The sequence below is a fragment of the Cygnus atratus genome, chromosome 17, assembly GCF_013377495.2.
Source record: "Cygnus atratus isolate AKBS03 ecotype Queensland, Australia chromosome 17, CAtr_DNAZoo_HiC_assembly, whole genome shotgun sequence".
NCBI classification, from domain to species: Eukaryota; Metazoa; Chordata; class Aves; order Anseriformes; family Anatidae; genus Cygnus; species Cygnus atratus.
The window spans coordinates 270001-284048 of record NC_066378.1 but is presented as its reverse complement, the minus strand read 5'-3'; the positions used below and the strand labels follow the sequence as shown (position 1 = coordinate 284048).

The following is a 14048-nucleotide window of genomic DNA, read 5'->3' as shown; positions in this document are numbered from 1 at the left end:
CTTTAGGTACTGTAAGGTCTCCCCAGAGCCTTCTTTTCTCCAGGCTCAACAACCTCAACTCCCTCAGCCTGTCTTCGTAGGAGAGGTGCTCCAGCCCTCTGGTCATCTTTGTGGCCCTCCTCTGGGCTTGTTCTAATACTTCTGTGTCCTTCTTGTGGTGGGGGCTCCAGAGCTCAACACAGAGTTCCAGGTGAGGTCTCAGGAGAGCAGAACGGAGGGGGACAATCACGTCCCTTGACCTGCTGGCCATGCTGCTTTTGATGCAGAAGCCCATCAGAGGCCAAAATCCAGCACAGCCCTCCTTACCACATCCCACCTGCACCAGCTGGAGTAGTGTGATTCCATTCAAGTGACCTCTCTGGATCAAACCCCACAGGTGACAAAAAGGTCCAGTTGGGCCAGAGCTGTGAGCTTCTATATTTACATACGTATATATGCAAATGTGAATCAGAATAAAAGTCTTTGTAGAAAGAAAGATGGCAGTGGCCTCAATAGGCTTCATTCCACATCCTGCCTGGGAGAAGACAGCCCTCCCTGCCCACCCACCCCATCCCTCTCCAACCGATGTCTGTGCACAGAGATGACCTCTGCCATCACCACGCTGCATTCAGACCCAGCTGATGAGGCCACACAGCTGACGAGAGAGGCCTGCTTCATGGCCCAATCAAATTACAAGCTGCTATGAGCTGAAGGAAACATGGGGTGAGTTCAGGACAAGCATCTAGCAAGACATCCTGAACTCAGAGACACCACATCCAGTTCAGGCACCCTGGAGCAGCGCCTAGCAGTCATGGGAGTGCAGGAGGGTGAGAGGGGACGCTACAGCTCTGCCTGGCTCCACTCATGTCCCAGGGACAGACTTCAGGCTGTTGCTCGAGACAGGGTTGGGCTAGGTAGACCTTTGGTTTACTCATTTTGAATGCTCACACATCCTTCTGCTCAGGTACTTCTTCCCCTGCCTTCCCCCATGGGCCTTGTTTTTGGGGTGTCAACAATGGCTCAGCCTCTCACCTGCTTGCTCGCTCGGATGTACACCTTCTCCTTTTCGATCTTCACCTGAGGGTGACAAATAGCAGTGGTTTGCAGGACAGCAAGCATCTCTGGTGTGAAAAAGGTGCCTGCTCCATCTGTGCAACAACTTCTGAACACCGCAGCGGTCTCACCAGCCCATCTGCACTGCAAGTCTCATGCGAGAGCTGCATAGGCCCTGTCCAGGCCCTCCCCAGCTCAAGGCTGGAGGATGTGTCTTGTCTAACACCAACCATGCTCTGATGTTCAGTGCAGAAACTGCCCGTATTTACCTGACTTCTCTCCCAGGTTGAGGGCTGTTTTCTCCTGCACAAGAAGCCTCCCAGACCATGCACCTCCACCCTCACCTTCCCAGGAGTGTCTGACTTCCAGGGGGTGCAGACAGAATGACAAGGGGAGATGCGGGGAGGAGGGAGTGCTGGGTGATACGCTCTCCACAGGCCATCCCACCATGTACGTGGGAAATATTTGCTCCACACCTCTGCAGAAGCCATGCTAACATTCATTTCCTCTGCTGCAGGAACAAAGGTCTCACCTGGAACCTGGGCAAGCTGTCCAAGCCAGGAAAGTCCTCTATGTCACCAGTGCTGATGTTGAAGCAGGCTCCGTGCCAGGGACAGCGGACTCTTCCTTTGGACAAAACCCCTGCATGAAAGACAGCATAGCCACATCAGTATGTCCCTGCCCACAGCCCACTGTGGTCAAGCTGCTGCCACCTGGCCAGGGCACAGGTGGCAGAGGCCAGGTCTCACTGCCAATACACTCCTAGGATTCTAGAATTCTTCACAGTTTCACCACAGCTGCTGAGCGAGGCTGACCTCCTGAAAGCCAGAGGTTGCTGTCCAGAGCCTGCTGCAGTGGCAGGAGCTATACACCTCCACACAGAGTAGTTTCATTGCCCAGACTCTGAACATGTCTCTGAGACACTCTTCGCTTTATCTAGAGCTGTCATCTCTCCTACAGGACACATGGCAGCTGTCATGGATGTGGATGGTCAGCAGCCTCTTGGCTGCTTCACGTGGGCTTCTCCAGCTTGAGCATGGGACTGGTCCAACGATTTGGGCTAGACGGTGAGGTGCCAACTGGGATCCTGGGTGTGGGATCCTAGCTCAGATGCCCTCACTGAGAGTGCCCTTCCAATGCCTCCATGCACAGCTCCACCAGCTCTCTGCTGTGCCTACAGGATAATCTCACTCTCCAGCAGGGCCAGGGGCTGTGGTCTCCTGGGTCCTGCGGTCATCTCTACAAGACCAGTACCACCACAAGCAAGCAATGCCTCAAGCAGAGCATCACATATTTAGAGCAAGCCTATGTCAGAACAGATGCTGACACATCAAGGAGTATGCATGCCACTGGAAAAGCACGGGGCATGTTCAAAGCAATGAGGTCACTCCTCATAAGTATTTGCTCTGAGTCTGCTACCTTGGACTTTGGCTTTCCCTGCCTGAAAGAACTGGCTCGTGGCAGAGTGAACTGCTACAGTTCAGCTGTGCTGGACTCATCCTGAGTTGATGTATTTGCTTGCTGCACTGCCATGTCTTGTCACCCACTAGATGCAGGGATGCAGGGGCCACCCCTCCTGCATCCCCAGTGAGATTGCTGTGCAAGGCCACTGCCTTGGGGACCTGCCATGGGTCTCTGACAGGCAGGTGGGCTTCACATCCATGTGCTGCAGGGACAGAAGCAGTGTGAGGACCTTCTGTCCTATTCAGCAGGTTGTTGACACCAGAGGGGGACAAGCAAGGCCGAGAGCATGCCTGCCTGCACCCAGCACTACTGAAGGCTGCTGGTGCCAGGACAGCAAGTGAGGATACTCTGCCATCTTCCCCAGCACCACACCTTCAGCCAAGTGCCCACAGTTAAGGCACACGGCCAAGATGGCACTACCAGGGGCCCTTACTCAGGCTTCTGGTACCATGAGGGCAAACCACTATACATCACCACACTTCCAACAGAGACATGTCCTTTTGTTGCTGAAATAATTCCATCGGACCAAAGATCCTTCCCTCATGAACACGATTTTGATTTATAGGGAGTTGTGGATTTTTGTTTTTTAAGACTGAGTGGCCTGAAAAATCATAAAATGCGGAAGATTGTTTTTTTCCTTTAAAACATCTTTTAACTGCTCAATGGCTAAGAACCAATAAACAGAACAAAGCCCCATAAAACTAGGCTCTGCTTGGATGCAGTAAGCTGAGGCTGTTTCACATAGTCCAAGAGAGGTTCAGACCCCAGCTGAAGAGACAACATGTAATGATGCTAGATGAGTTTTGTTCTCTGAAGTCACCCAAGTAAGCCTCAGGCCTGTGTCCAGGTCTGTGTCAGTGAGTTCACCAGCAAACCAAACCCAAGGCTGAGTACTCTTGGAGGCTTCTGCACTGCCATCTTTCTGAAGACACATTTCACTCACCAAGAAGATGCTGGGATGAAGTTGAGTAAGGGGAATGGCACTACCCCATACTCCCCGCAGCACCCATGAAGGACCTCGGGGCTGCCCTTTGCAAACGCTTTGCTTCCCATTTTTATTCACACAGCAAGTGATACAGACAGACCTTTAACCAGCGGGGCCCCATAGTGAGGGCATTTGTGTCCCATGGCGTAGAACTCGCCGCTCTCCTTGATCAGCAGCGCCTTCCCGCAGCCCAGGTCCACCTCACGCATCCTAAGGAGGAGGAGCACAGAAGCAGGTGGCAGAACAGCTGGTGCCAAACCCTTCACCCTGCACTCCAGCCCCATTCCACCCTGCCCAGCTCCTCCTTCCTCCAAACTGCTCTCCAATGGCTCTGGGTGGCTCACAGGTATTGCCACCCCTGCCACCAAGCTGGCCTTGGAGGTGGCTCTCCTGCTGCCAGCCCACACCAGATCCAAGCTGGGTCACCAAGTGGCAGCTTCTGTGTCTGTCACTGTGCTCAGAGGTGGCCCAGAGCATCTCTGCACAGTTGGGACATGGCTAATGACTTCCCCACAAGCTCAGGAGGCCATTTAAGGGTCAGACTAAAGCTTGTCAGAAGCAGTGAAAGCAAAAAGCCAGCCTGGTGTTGCTGCGGCATCAACTCCCCTCCTGGCCAGGGAGCAGTCAGCAGGTCCCTGCAGGCTGGTGCTCACTGAGAGCCAAAGAAAACACAACACCTCTGAGGCTGAAATGAGGCAGTGCCCAGGAGAGGAACCTGTGACCCTTTGTGTGCTCTGCATCAGGGGCTGGGCTCTGGTCCTGGCCATGTCATATGGGTCACATTTTTCTGATAGAAACCCCAGGACATCTACACCTGACTCCCTTGCTCTTTTCTTCTGCTGTTTTTGCAGAACACAAGTCATATGGCAACCTGCCCTCCTGCTCAGACTGTTGGCCCAACTCTGCATCACAGTGGGGTTTTGTCTCCCTGCTGCCCCAGCACTCAGCTTCACACTTTTACGGGAGCCAACCTAAGTGCAGGCAATCCCCCAGGAGACAGCCAGGTGCTCTTTGAAGCACAGCTGTTGCTTGTGGAGATACCCTGGAAAAAGCGTAATTAGCACAGCAAGAATCCCGTATGCAAAGTTTATGGTCTCATGATGGGTCCCCCACCAGCCACATAAGGCTCCAGCCCCAGCCACCCTCGCCCTAGCCAAAAGCACACTTTTGCCAATCACGCACCCTCTCTGCAAAACCAAAAAAAAGCTACCACAGCATCCCCACCTGCTGAACATGTGGTTAATGATGCTATCAGTGCTGGGAAGCTGAAGTTTAGAAAATCATATAGGTTGGAAAAGTTCTTCAAGGTCACAAGTCCAACCATCAACCTGACCTACCAAGTTCCATCACTAAACCACATCCACACATCTCTTAAATACCTCCAGGGATGGAGACTCCACCATTTCCCTAAGCAGCCTAGTCCAATGCTTGATGACCCTCTCCATGAAAAAATTCTTCCTAATGTTCAATCTAAACCTTGCCTGGTGCAACTTGAGGCCACTGCCTCACATCCTCTCTCTAGTCACCCAAGAGACCAGCACCCTTCTCACTGCAACCTCCTTTCAGGTAGGTAATTGTAGAGAGAGCTGCAGAGTGTTTCCACCTCACAGCCCTAGTATACCCCATGCAATCCAGAGCCCTCTGCGAGGTGCCTATGCAGAGAGGCAAGGAGTGAGCCTGACCCTTGCAGAGAGCTGGGCACAAAGCTAGTGTAGACCTGCTTTTCCTGGGATGTTTCCTCTCCCCAAGCCAGAAAGCTGATCTTCAGAACTTGACGTTTATCCAGAAATCCTAGCTGTTCCCATTGCACTAAGCAGACCACCTCAGCAGCAAGCCTGGCACATTTAGGCTGCATTAGGTGTACGGTATGTATCACTGGTGTGCACACAGCAAACCCCCTGTGCTCAGGAAAACTGGCCATGTGCGAGCCATGAATGCTGCGTATGCACAACACACCCCCAGGTCTCAGACGAACGGGACTCATTTTGCACGCTCATTGCGGTTTGGGTAACATCACACTAACCAGCACCCAGGCTGCAGACACACTTCTCCTGGTGAAGAGGGGTGTGAGACCAGTGCTCAGTCCACAAGCATGCCTGAAACACCTGCAGACCTACCTTGGACAAGTCCTCAGGCACATGCACGCTTCACCTGCACGAACGGTCCCACTAGAGTAGCAGCAGATGCTGACTTTCTTTGCTACCTCAGTCAAAAGCAGCAGAGCTCATCATGCTTGCCCTGGGAGCCATTCTGCCCTGTAAGCTGGCAGACGCACTCCCAAGCAAGGCAGCTCTGCTCCCTCCCCATGCAGGACACTTGGCACTTGGCTGTCCTTCAGTCAGCACAATGGGAATAGAGCAATACAAGTCCTGCTGCATTCCTCAGCTGTGCAGTGCTTCAGATAAAACCTGTGGTTCTTGTTAAATGACAACCAAAACTACACAGGAAGATAAGATAAGATAAGATAAGTGAGTTTACAACTTACCTAAGGAACTGTGTGATCTGACAGAGGGAAAAACAAGACCTGGCATCTTGAAGGCAACACACAGCCACCTGCAAGCTCTCAATCACGCACTTAGTCCAAAGTGAGCAAGAGAGCGACTGGCACTGCACTGCTCCCCATTGAGCTGTTTCCCCAGTGGTAAATTTGTCCTCTTGCCCAACTCCCCTTCTAACCTGAGCAGCACCAGCGGAAGCTTGGCTCTGGCCCACAAAGGACATGGCAGAGGAGGCGCAGGTGGTTGGGGGCTGCTTTCTGGGTGCAGCCCCCTGAACTAAAGACACAGCCAACTGTGTGCTCCCCACCCTGGGGCCTGTCAGCCAGCTGGGAGAATGTCTGGGCAAGGCAGCAGCAGAGCTCATGCACCAGAATCCTTCACTAGTTCTGCTGAGACCATCCTGGTGCCAGAAAGTTAAAAACTAACTCTATTAGAAAAAGAGTCATTCTGAATTTAAAATGCCCACTGATGGGAAGTCTGCTGCAGTACTTGGTAACTTGTTTCAGTAGTTAAATGCACACACAGTTGAAGTGTGAGCCGGTTTCCTGACTGATTACAGCTTCTAGCTCTTGCTTTAGCTGTTGCCTGTTTGACCAAGGAGCTTTCTGCTACAGCCATATATGTCCTTGCATGCTGCAGCCAAACCACTCACCCCTCTGTGACCTACAGAGTAAACCAGGCTCTTCCACTCATTTTCTCTGCTATACTGCATGCTTTCCAGGCAATATACTTACCTAAGCCCTAGTTTTTCAATATGCTTCTTGCACTGGGGCACCAAAACACAGCAAACTCATTTAGGAACACCCCACACATAAAGTTAGCAGAAGCTGCCTCCATGAGCACCTGGCATTTCCTTGGCTGCAATGACTACAGCAGCCATCAGGCTACATCTGCTCCCTCTTGACTCTGGAAATTCAGTAGGGCAGATTCACTCTCAGGATCACCCCTGTGCAACAAATATTCCCCAGGACTGTGTCTCTTTTTGGCTTTGCTCCAGCCACAAGGCAATTCCAGTACCTGCCTGTCCTCTCCCGAGGTCCTACTCCCCCTGCCTTGCCTCTGTCCATCACTTGCCCAAAGCAGCCTTACACCCACTGTGCCTTCCTTACACCCAGTGTGTCTTTACTGATGCCTCACCCTAGTCTCTCACCAGAGGCCATTCACCTCCAGGTCCTGACAGACCTCCATCCTTCCTCTGAGCAGCAGCAGAAATTGCAGAGTCGGCCAAACCTCACACGAAGTTTTAATCCAGCAGAGAGTCCACTGCATCCCTTTGTAGAATGGCTTAATACATAAATTCCCAGAGATGAAAAGCACAGTTTATTCCTGGCTGAACTTTGTTAACAAGAATTTATAGCTCATGATGCCCCATAAGTTTAGCATGAAGTAGCTTGCATTAAATGGATTATTCTAGATCATCATCACATATTATCCTATAGTATCATTACGTGCAATAGCAAATTAAAGCAAATACTCCCAGATTCCAACTGCATCCAACACATCCAACATCACCCAGCTGCTCACTGGAGTCAAATTACATTATTTTTCACACAGTTCAGCCTGCTTGGATTCTGTCATATTAACGGAACACGCTGCAGAAAAGGCCCATCTATCCCAGGTAAGAAAAATGTGCCTGTAAAGCACAGTGACTGGGACGGGCACTTTTCAGAGTTCAGAAAACTCTTAAATCAGGGTGAAATTGTACACAGCTGAAGTGTGTTGCCATTAGCGAAAACTTTGGAAAATCGCATTTTTGGTGAATGAACAAGTTGAAAGAAATGAGTTCAACTGGAGAAATAAGGCACTGCAGAAATGGTGGAGCACATGATCGACCCCATCCATCCCACATATGCACTATTCATGCTGCTTCATAAAAGTACTAAGGCTAGAACACTAAATTTATTTTGTAAATTATTTGTAAATTTAAATAATAAATCAATAATAAATTTGTAAACTTATAATTGCCAAGGTTGTCTAACACAAGCTGAACAGAATCTGATGAGAAGTTCTGTTACAGAACATCAGGTCTGTCTAAATGGGTCCCAGGGAGGACTGCACACTTTGAAGGAAACAGCAATAATTCAGGTTAAAAGCAGTTGTTGCTACTTGCCTGTGATGTTATTTTATTCAAGATATGAAAGCAAAAAATCATTTTAACAAGTTAAATCATCATCTCCAGAAACTAAAGAACCAGGCAGAGGGTTTAGCTTGGATTATGAGGTCTCCCAAGATTTTTCAAGTTACCTATAAAGACTTTAGGCACTTACTGTCCATTCTCCAGGTCCTTCACATGGCACACAGATGCTTCCACCACATCCTTTGGGTTGTGGTAAGGATTGCTGGCAATGGGATGTTCCTCGAGATGATAATGCCGGGCAGTCCCATTGACTTTGTAAATCAATGGGCTGGCTTTCCCATTGGGTGACATCTCCTCTTTGCTTCTCTCCTTCTCGGGTATCACCACCTCAATTTTCACTTCAACTGCAGGAACAAACAAATCTTCATTAAAACAAAGCCAGAGGTTTTGCTGCCATGATGCCTCTCCCTCCTTCCTTGGACTTCAAAAGGGGCTGACAGATGTCATCAGAACTGACGTTTTCTGTTAGCTTGCTTGGGAAAAAATATTTGATATCAAACTTGGCTTGATTACTTGAGTCCATTATTCCACTGCTCTTTCTCAACTGTGCACCTTTGCATTCATAAAGTAAATATTCCTGCAAGCAGGCATTAGTCATTGGTGCAAAACAATCCATCTATCACAGTTCCTGTCCTGTTTAATGGAAAATAGCTTCAGGAAGTTAAGCGTGAGCATACCAACAACTCTAGGTCTCAAATAGACTTCAAAAAAATCTTTTGATTGTTCGTAGATAACATTAACTGGAAGCGAAAGCCAACACTGAATGGTGTATAAAGCTGGTTCATTAGATGGAGACCAATTAATAAGGAACTAGTATTAAAAGTGCTCAACGTTATTTCTGTAAGAGGTTTTCAATGTAGAGTGAATCTTCAGCATTAAAGGGGAAAACCAAGAATTGTCTGGTTTACTTAAGTTTATACTACTGAGCAAGTTTGACTATAAAAGCATCTCTGGCCATGTAAGGTCAAGTGACAGCTTTCTGGAAGAGATTCTCAGTGATTTCACTGATTTCAGACTTTACATTCTGGCAAAGCATGAGGATCTGTGCCCAAGTGGGAGCTGGACAAGCACTCTTCTAGTCTCAACCCTTCGGCTGAATGTCTGTGTCTGAGCCCTGCACCTGCCAGTGTGATCCACTCATGCCTGGCCCCGTGCTCTGGTGGCAGCAGCCTACCACCAGCTGGACAGTGGCAATGTCCCAGCTCCAACCTGCGCCCCCAACCCATGCAGAGGCACGGGGGCACAGGGGCCCTCCTGACACCTTCGTGAAGATCACACCCACACAGAAGTCCTCTGCCTGGGAGCCAAGAAAGCTGCTCCCCACAATGGGAACCCCTTGTACCCACGCAGTGGCGCTAGGAGTTGCCAGGAGAGGTGCTCCCACATCAGCTTGTTCCTAGACACTCCAACTTGTGAGCGACAGAAAGTGGGAAGAATTTCATTGGTCATTGATGGTACTAGTCATCCAGCCTTTCCTTGGGGATGACTAGTTAGGGTCTCTGAGCATCACTGGGGTGCCACTGAACACCACAGGAGAAGGAGGACAGTCACAGCACATGCCAGGGCCTTCAAGGAACTGTGTTCTCTTCTCAAATCAATCATGCCAGATGACAGCTTTGACTTTAAAAATATATATTTCAGGTCCATAGCTGTCAAACAGGCATAAAATATCACTTTATCTCATAGGCACCTCATGAAACTAAAGCCATTAATATTTATAATAAACACCAGGGGATTTTATAGTGAGCTGGGCATAATTGCCAGAGACCAAAGAGGCATCCCAAGCAGATGGGCGAGCATTTAGCTTTCCCAGTCTTGTAAATGTCATGAAAAGGAAGAGTTGTACAGAAGATAAAAATTAAAGCTCACAACTGAAACAGGTTAAGGACAGGCAAAACCAGGGGAATAATGTGTCCCAGTGTAGTGTGGTGGGAAACTGCTCCCACCACATATGGCACCAGCCCAGCAAGGAGCAGGGATCGGTCAGTTTGCTCCAGCCTAGCCAGGGAGCCACAGAGGACAGCAAGCACCTGAGCATGGAAAGGGCAGGGAGAAAGGTCTTGGCAGGTAGGAAATGAAGGTACTGAGAGCTATGAAATCAAGGACATGCTGCTCCCTGATCTCTGGCAAAGCCCCACTGTTTCCTGCTTAACAGAGCTGAGCATACAGTCCAGCTGAGATGAGTGGAGATGTCAGCACATTTTGCATGTTTTCTCTCAATCCAGAAGCAGAGATGGGGAAAAGGCTGGCATGGAGGTTACCACATTGACAATCTTTCAACAAATGAGTAGATACCAGACAAATTATGGAGAACAATTATTTTTCTCAGCAGGGAAGGTGCCAGAGCTGAGAGAAGCAAAGGAAATCACCAAGAGATGATCTCAAAGGAGACACTTCAGTCATCCTGCTGAAGTCAGAGCACAGAGGCTGCCCCTCGCCCGCCTTGGCATGGCCACACAGAACTCTGCAGCTGTCTACTATTTAGGACAACCACACTTTTCCCCTTCTGGAACACTGGAAGCAGTAGGTTGTTCCAAGAGGCCTGTGAGCAGCCACTATCTGTGCTTTTCCACATCAGCACCTAACACTGCATTGTGCCCTACAACCAGCTTTCACTTGACAATATGACATGTGCATGATGAGACTGGATGAGGCAGTCCCTGCATCCATCCCTGGCAGCACAGCAAGGCAGGCAGTGAAGCTGCTTTGTGTTGAAGCGCCCAACCCCTCACCATCATCACCATGGGCCAGGTTCAACTGTGGCTCTGAGGGACAGAGCCAGAAAAGTGAAGTTCTGTGTGCCTGCTCTGAACTGATGGAAAGACAGAAAATGTGAACTTCTGCTGCATCACTGTATCTGCCATCTGCAGGAGTTACTGCACACAAATAGGTCCAGCTCTATGCATTGAAATAAAAAAACGCTGTGATAAGCCCATGTCTTCCTGGTTCTCTCTAGGGGCAGTGCAGTGACACAGCTCCACTCCAGTAGGCACCCAGCAAAGAGACTGCTTTTTTAAGCATGGCTGTCCTATAGCATTTGGAAAAGCAGGCACGAATTTTCCAGGACAGAGCTAGGCAATGTAATATACATCTGTTTATGTCATATCCTGTAAAATACTTTCAGTCAAAGAAACATGAGAATCACTTCATACAATTATGAGGTTGATCAGTAATTCAGCAGGAGCTAATGCAGCCACAGTTTCTTGTGACTAACAGCTCTGTAACAGGCGATACTGGGGTTGCTAAAAATCAAGCATCAAAATGATGTATTTTTGGTGTGCATGAAAACAAAGTGCCCTGGACTGGTGTCTGCCCCCAACCCACCCAGGGTTGCTGGACCCACAGCCGGGCATCACCACGCTGCTGCAGCCCCCTGTGCAGGATGATGCCTTTAGCGATGCTGATGTTGCTGAATTCTCTCATGACAACCCTCCTAGCAACTGTCTGGCAAAATTTAGTTTTCCAAACTATGTTTGGATCATGTGAGCACACGGAGCACCTGGCAATCCATGAACTTGCATTAATGAAGATGGAAATTTAAATCTGAGCCTTTTGGTTGTTTCCCTGTCAGAAAAATACCAGCAGAAAGCAGCAGCTCTCTGGCACCACTACACTGCAGCATTCTCAGCGCTGCTCAGCTCTCATTGAGCAGGGACTGGTACACCACCCAAGGAAAGGAAAATGAAGCACAAGGTCTTATCCCCACTATTTCAGGTCCCTTGTCTCCATACAGGCTGGTTCCCTCTTTCCTCTCCCCAACCCTTTGTCCACCTCAGCCCCCATCTACATGTACACATGCTCACCCATGCCTCCTGCCCACATGGCCCTGCCCAGTGCTTCCTTGCCCCAGCCTCCTCCTCCTCCTCATCATCATCATCCCCCCAGCGCAGCCCCAGCCCTGTGTGAGATGTCCCTCTGGCCAGAGACCTGCATTCCTGAGGGAGGATCCCTCCAGGAATCCAGAGCTTGGTGGCACCTGAGCTGATCCAGCAAATTGCCTCTATTGCCATCAAGGAAAATTACATATAAACGAAATAGTTATAAAAACAAGTTCAACCCTAAAATCCCATTTGACATGCTGTGGCTGAGTTCAACACACTCCATCCCTTTGACAGGCTTTTTCTAAAACTGCTGGAAGAGGCTCCTGAACTTAAAGCAAACTGTTCAGAAAAGTTTTCAACATGTGCTATAGATCTGTGTGGTAGCTGGAAGTCATGGACCAGCCAAGAGTACCAGCATCCCCAAGCAGCACTGCCCCAGCCACGGCTGGCAGGAGCGAAGGGACAGCTTCATTGTCCAGGGTGGAGCAACTGCTGTCCTCCATGTACATACATGCGTGCCTGCCAAAGACATGCTTTCTCAGCCTGTGTGACCAACATCATACACATATAAAAGTATATGCATATAATATGCATGTGTATGTATGTTTGTGTACATTTACATCAATATGCATATATATCTGAAGGACAATGGCAAGAGGCTAGGGCTGTAAGAATTTTATGAGAATATACAAAAAAAAAATATCAGATGAAAGCATTAGCAGGTACTAATATTGCATATCCACACTCAGCACTGCCAGCTATTAGTATTGAAAAAATCCTGAGTCAGGTCCCCAGAATCATGGAATTACTTAAAAGTACAAACACTTGTAAAGACTATAAACTCACTAGAAGGATATTGAGTTGCTCAAGCATGTGCAGAGAAGAGCAACAAAGCTGGTGAAGGGACTAGAAAACAAGAGTTATGAGGAGCGGCTGAGGGAACCGGGGCTGGTTAGTCTAGAGAAAAGGACGCCGAGGGGAGACCTTATCACTTGATAACTATGTGAAAGGAGGTTGCAGTGAGGAGGGTGTTGGTCTCTTTTCTCAAGTAACAAGTGATAGGACATGAGCAAATGTCCTGACGTTGTGCCAGGGGATGCAGGTGCAGTGGTGCAGGTCCATGGCAAGCAAGCACTGGAGGGCAGGGAATAGCTTACTGTAAAAATCCAACAAGTCTCCTACTGTAAAGTCTTAACAGCTCAGAGAGCTACCGGTGGAAAACAGAGAAGCATTGAGAGCAGTAGGTGATGGAACATCAGCACAGTACAAGTGGGCAGAGGCTGAAAGCCCAGCTTGCTGTTGTGGGGTTTAGCTTTCTGAAGCCAGCAGGGAGTGAGGACATGCTGGTGGGACATGTTGGGGACCTTGACACTGCCCTGCCCTCTTTGTGGCCTGAAGGAGACTCAAAAAATCGTAGAGTTAATGAGAAAATCATGAGGTGAAATGTGTCTGGTTCTACCCTTTCTCTACAGAAGTTACCAAGCTCCCAAAACCCAGGACCTGGGCAGTGAGAGATGTGACAAACATAATAATAATTAAAAAATAAATATATATATATATATATGCGGAGACTGAGGGCTAGGCTTCAGAACAGTATCTGGAGTCATGGGACTGCAGCACTAGAAATAACAGGAGATTACATTGCTACTTGAACATAAGTTCTTAATTAAACACTGATATTTATATCAGGATTGGTCGGGCTCTGCAGCAGCAGACAGACTTTGGGGCTGGGTGCAGCCAGCACAGTTATTTACTGCCTGCAGGACTCCAATCCTGCACTGGTTATCTGCCCATCAAAAGGTCTTCCTGGAATACAGAAATGTGTTATCAAGGTTATCTTAAGAAACGCTGAGACTGTTTGGGGAAACTGAGGGTCTCTCTCAGGTATAAGAAGATGGAGCAGATAAGGACCTCATATAGACCTCTCAAAAGTCTCTAAATAAGTTAAATTTTATTGACTTCAGGCTGTACCTGAAATATTTCCTTCATGTTGAAGCAGTACTAATAGAGAAAACAGCGCTACTTTGTACTTGCATGGCCTGCTCCTCATTTGTACAGGGGATAGGTGGATTTTTAGAAATAGTAAAGTCCAGAAGCTAGCTCTGATAGTT

General features: G+C 48.7%; 1 protein-coding gene across 2 annotated transcripts in view; it reads right to left on the bottom strand.

Moving 5' to 3' along the window:
- AIFM3 (apoptosis inducing factor mitochondria associated 3) overlaps positions 1-14048 on the bottom strand; it is a 40948-nt gene that overhangs the window by 24749 nt on the left and 2151 nt on the right. For both annotated transcript variants that reach the window (XM_035569255.1, XM_035569256.1), the window contains exons 2-5: positions 8247-8460; positions 3582-3691; positions 1565-1674; positions 1012-1056 (exon numbers count right to left, since the gene is read on the bottom strand). In XM_035569255.1, the coding sequence (XP_035425148.1) occupies positions 1012-1056; positions 1565-1674; positions 3582-3691; positions 8247-8460 (479 nt within the window). The remainder of the gene's footprint in view (positions 1-1011; positions 1057-1564; positions 1675-3581; positions 3692-8246; positions 8461-14048) is intronic.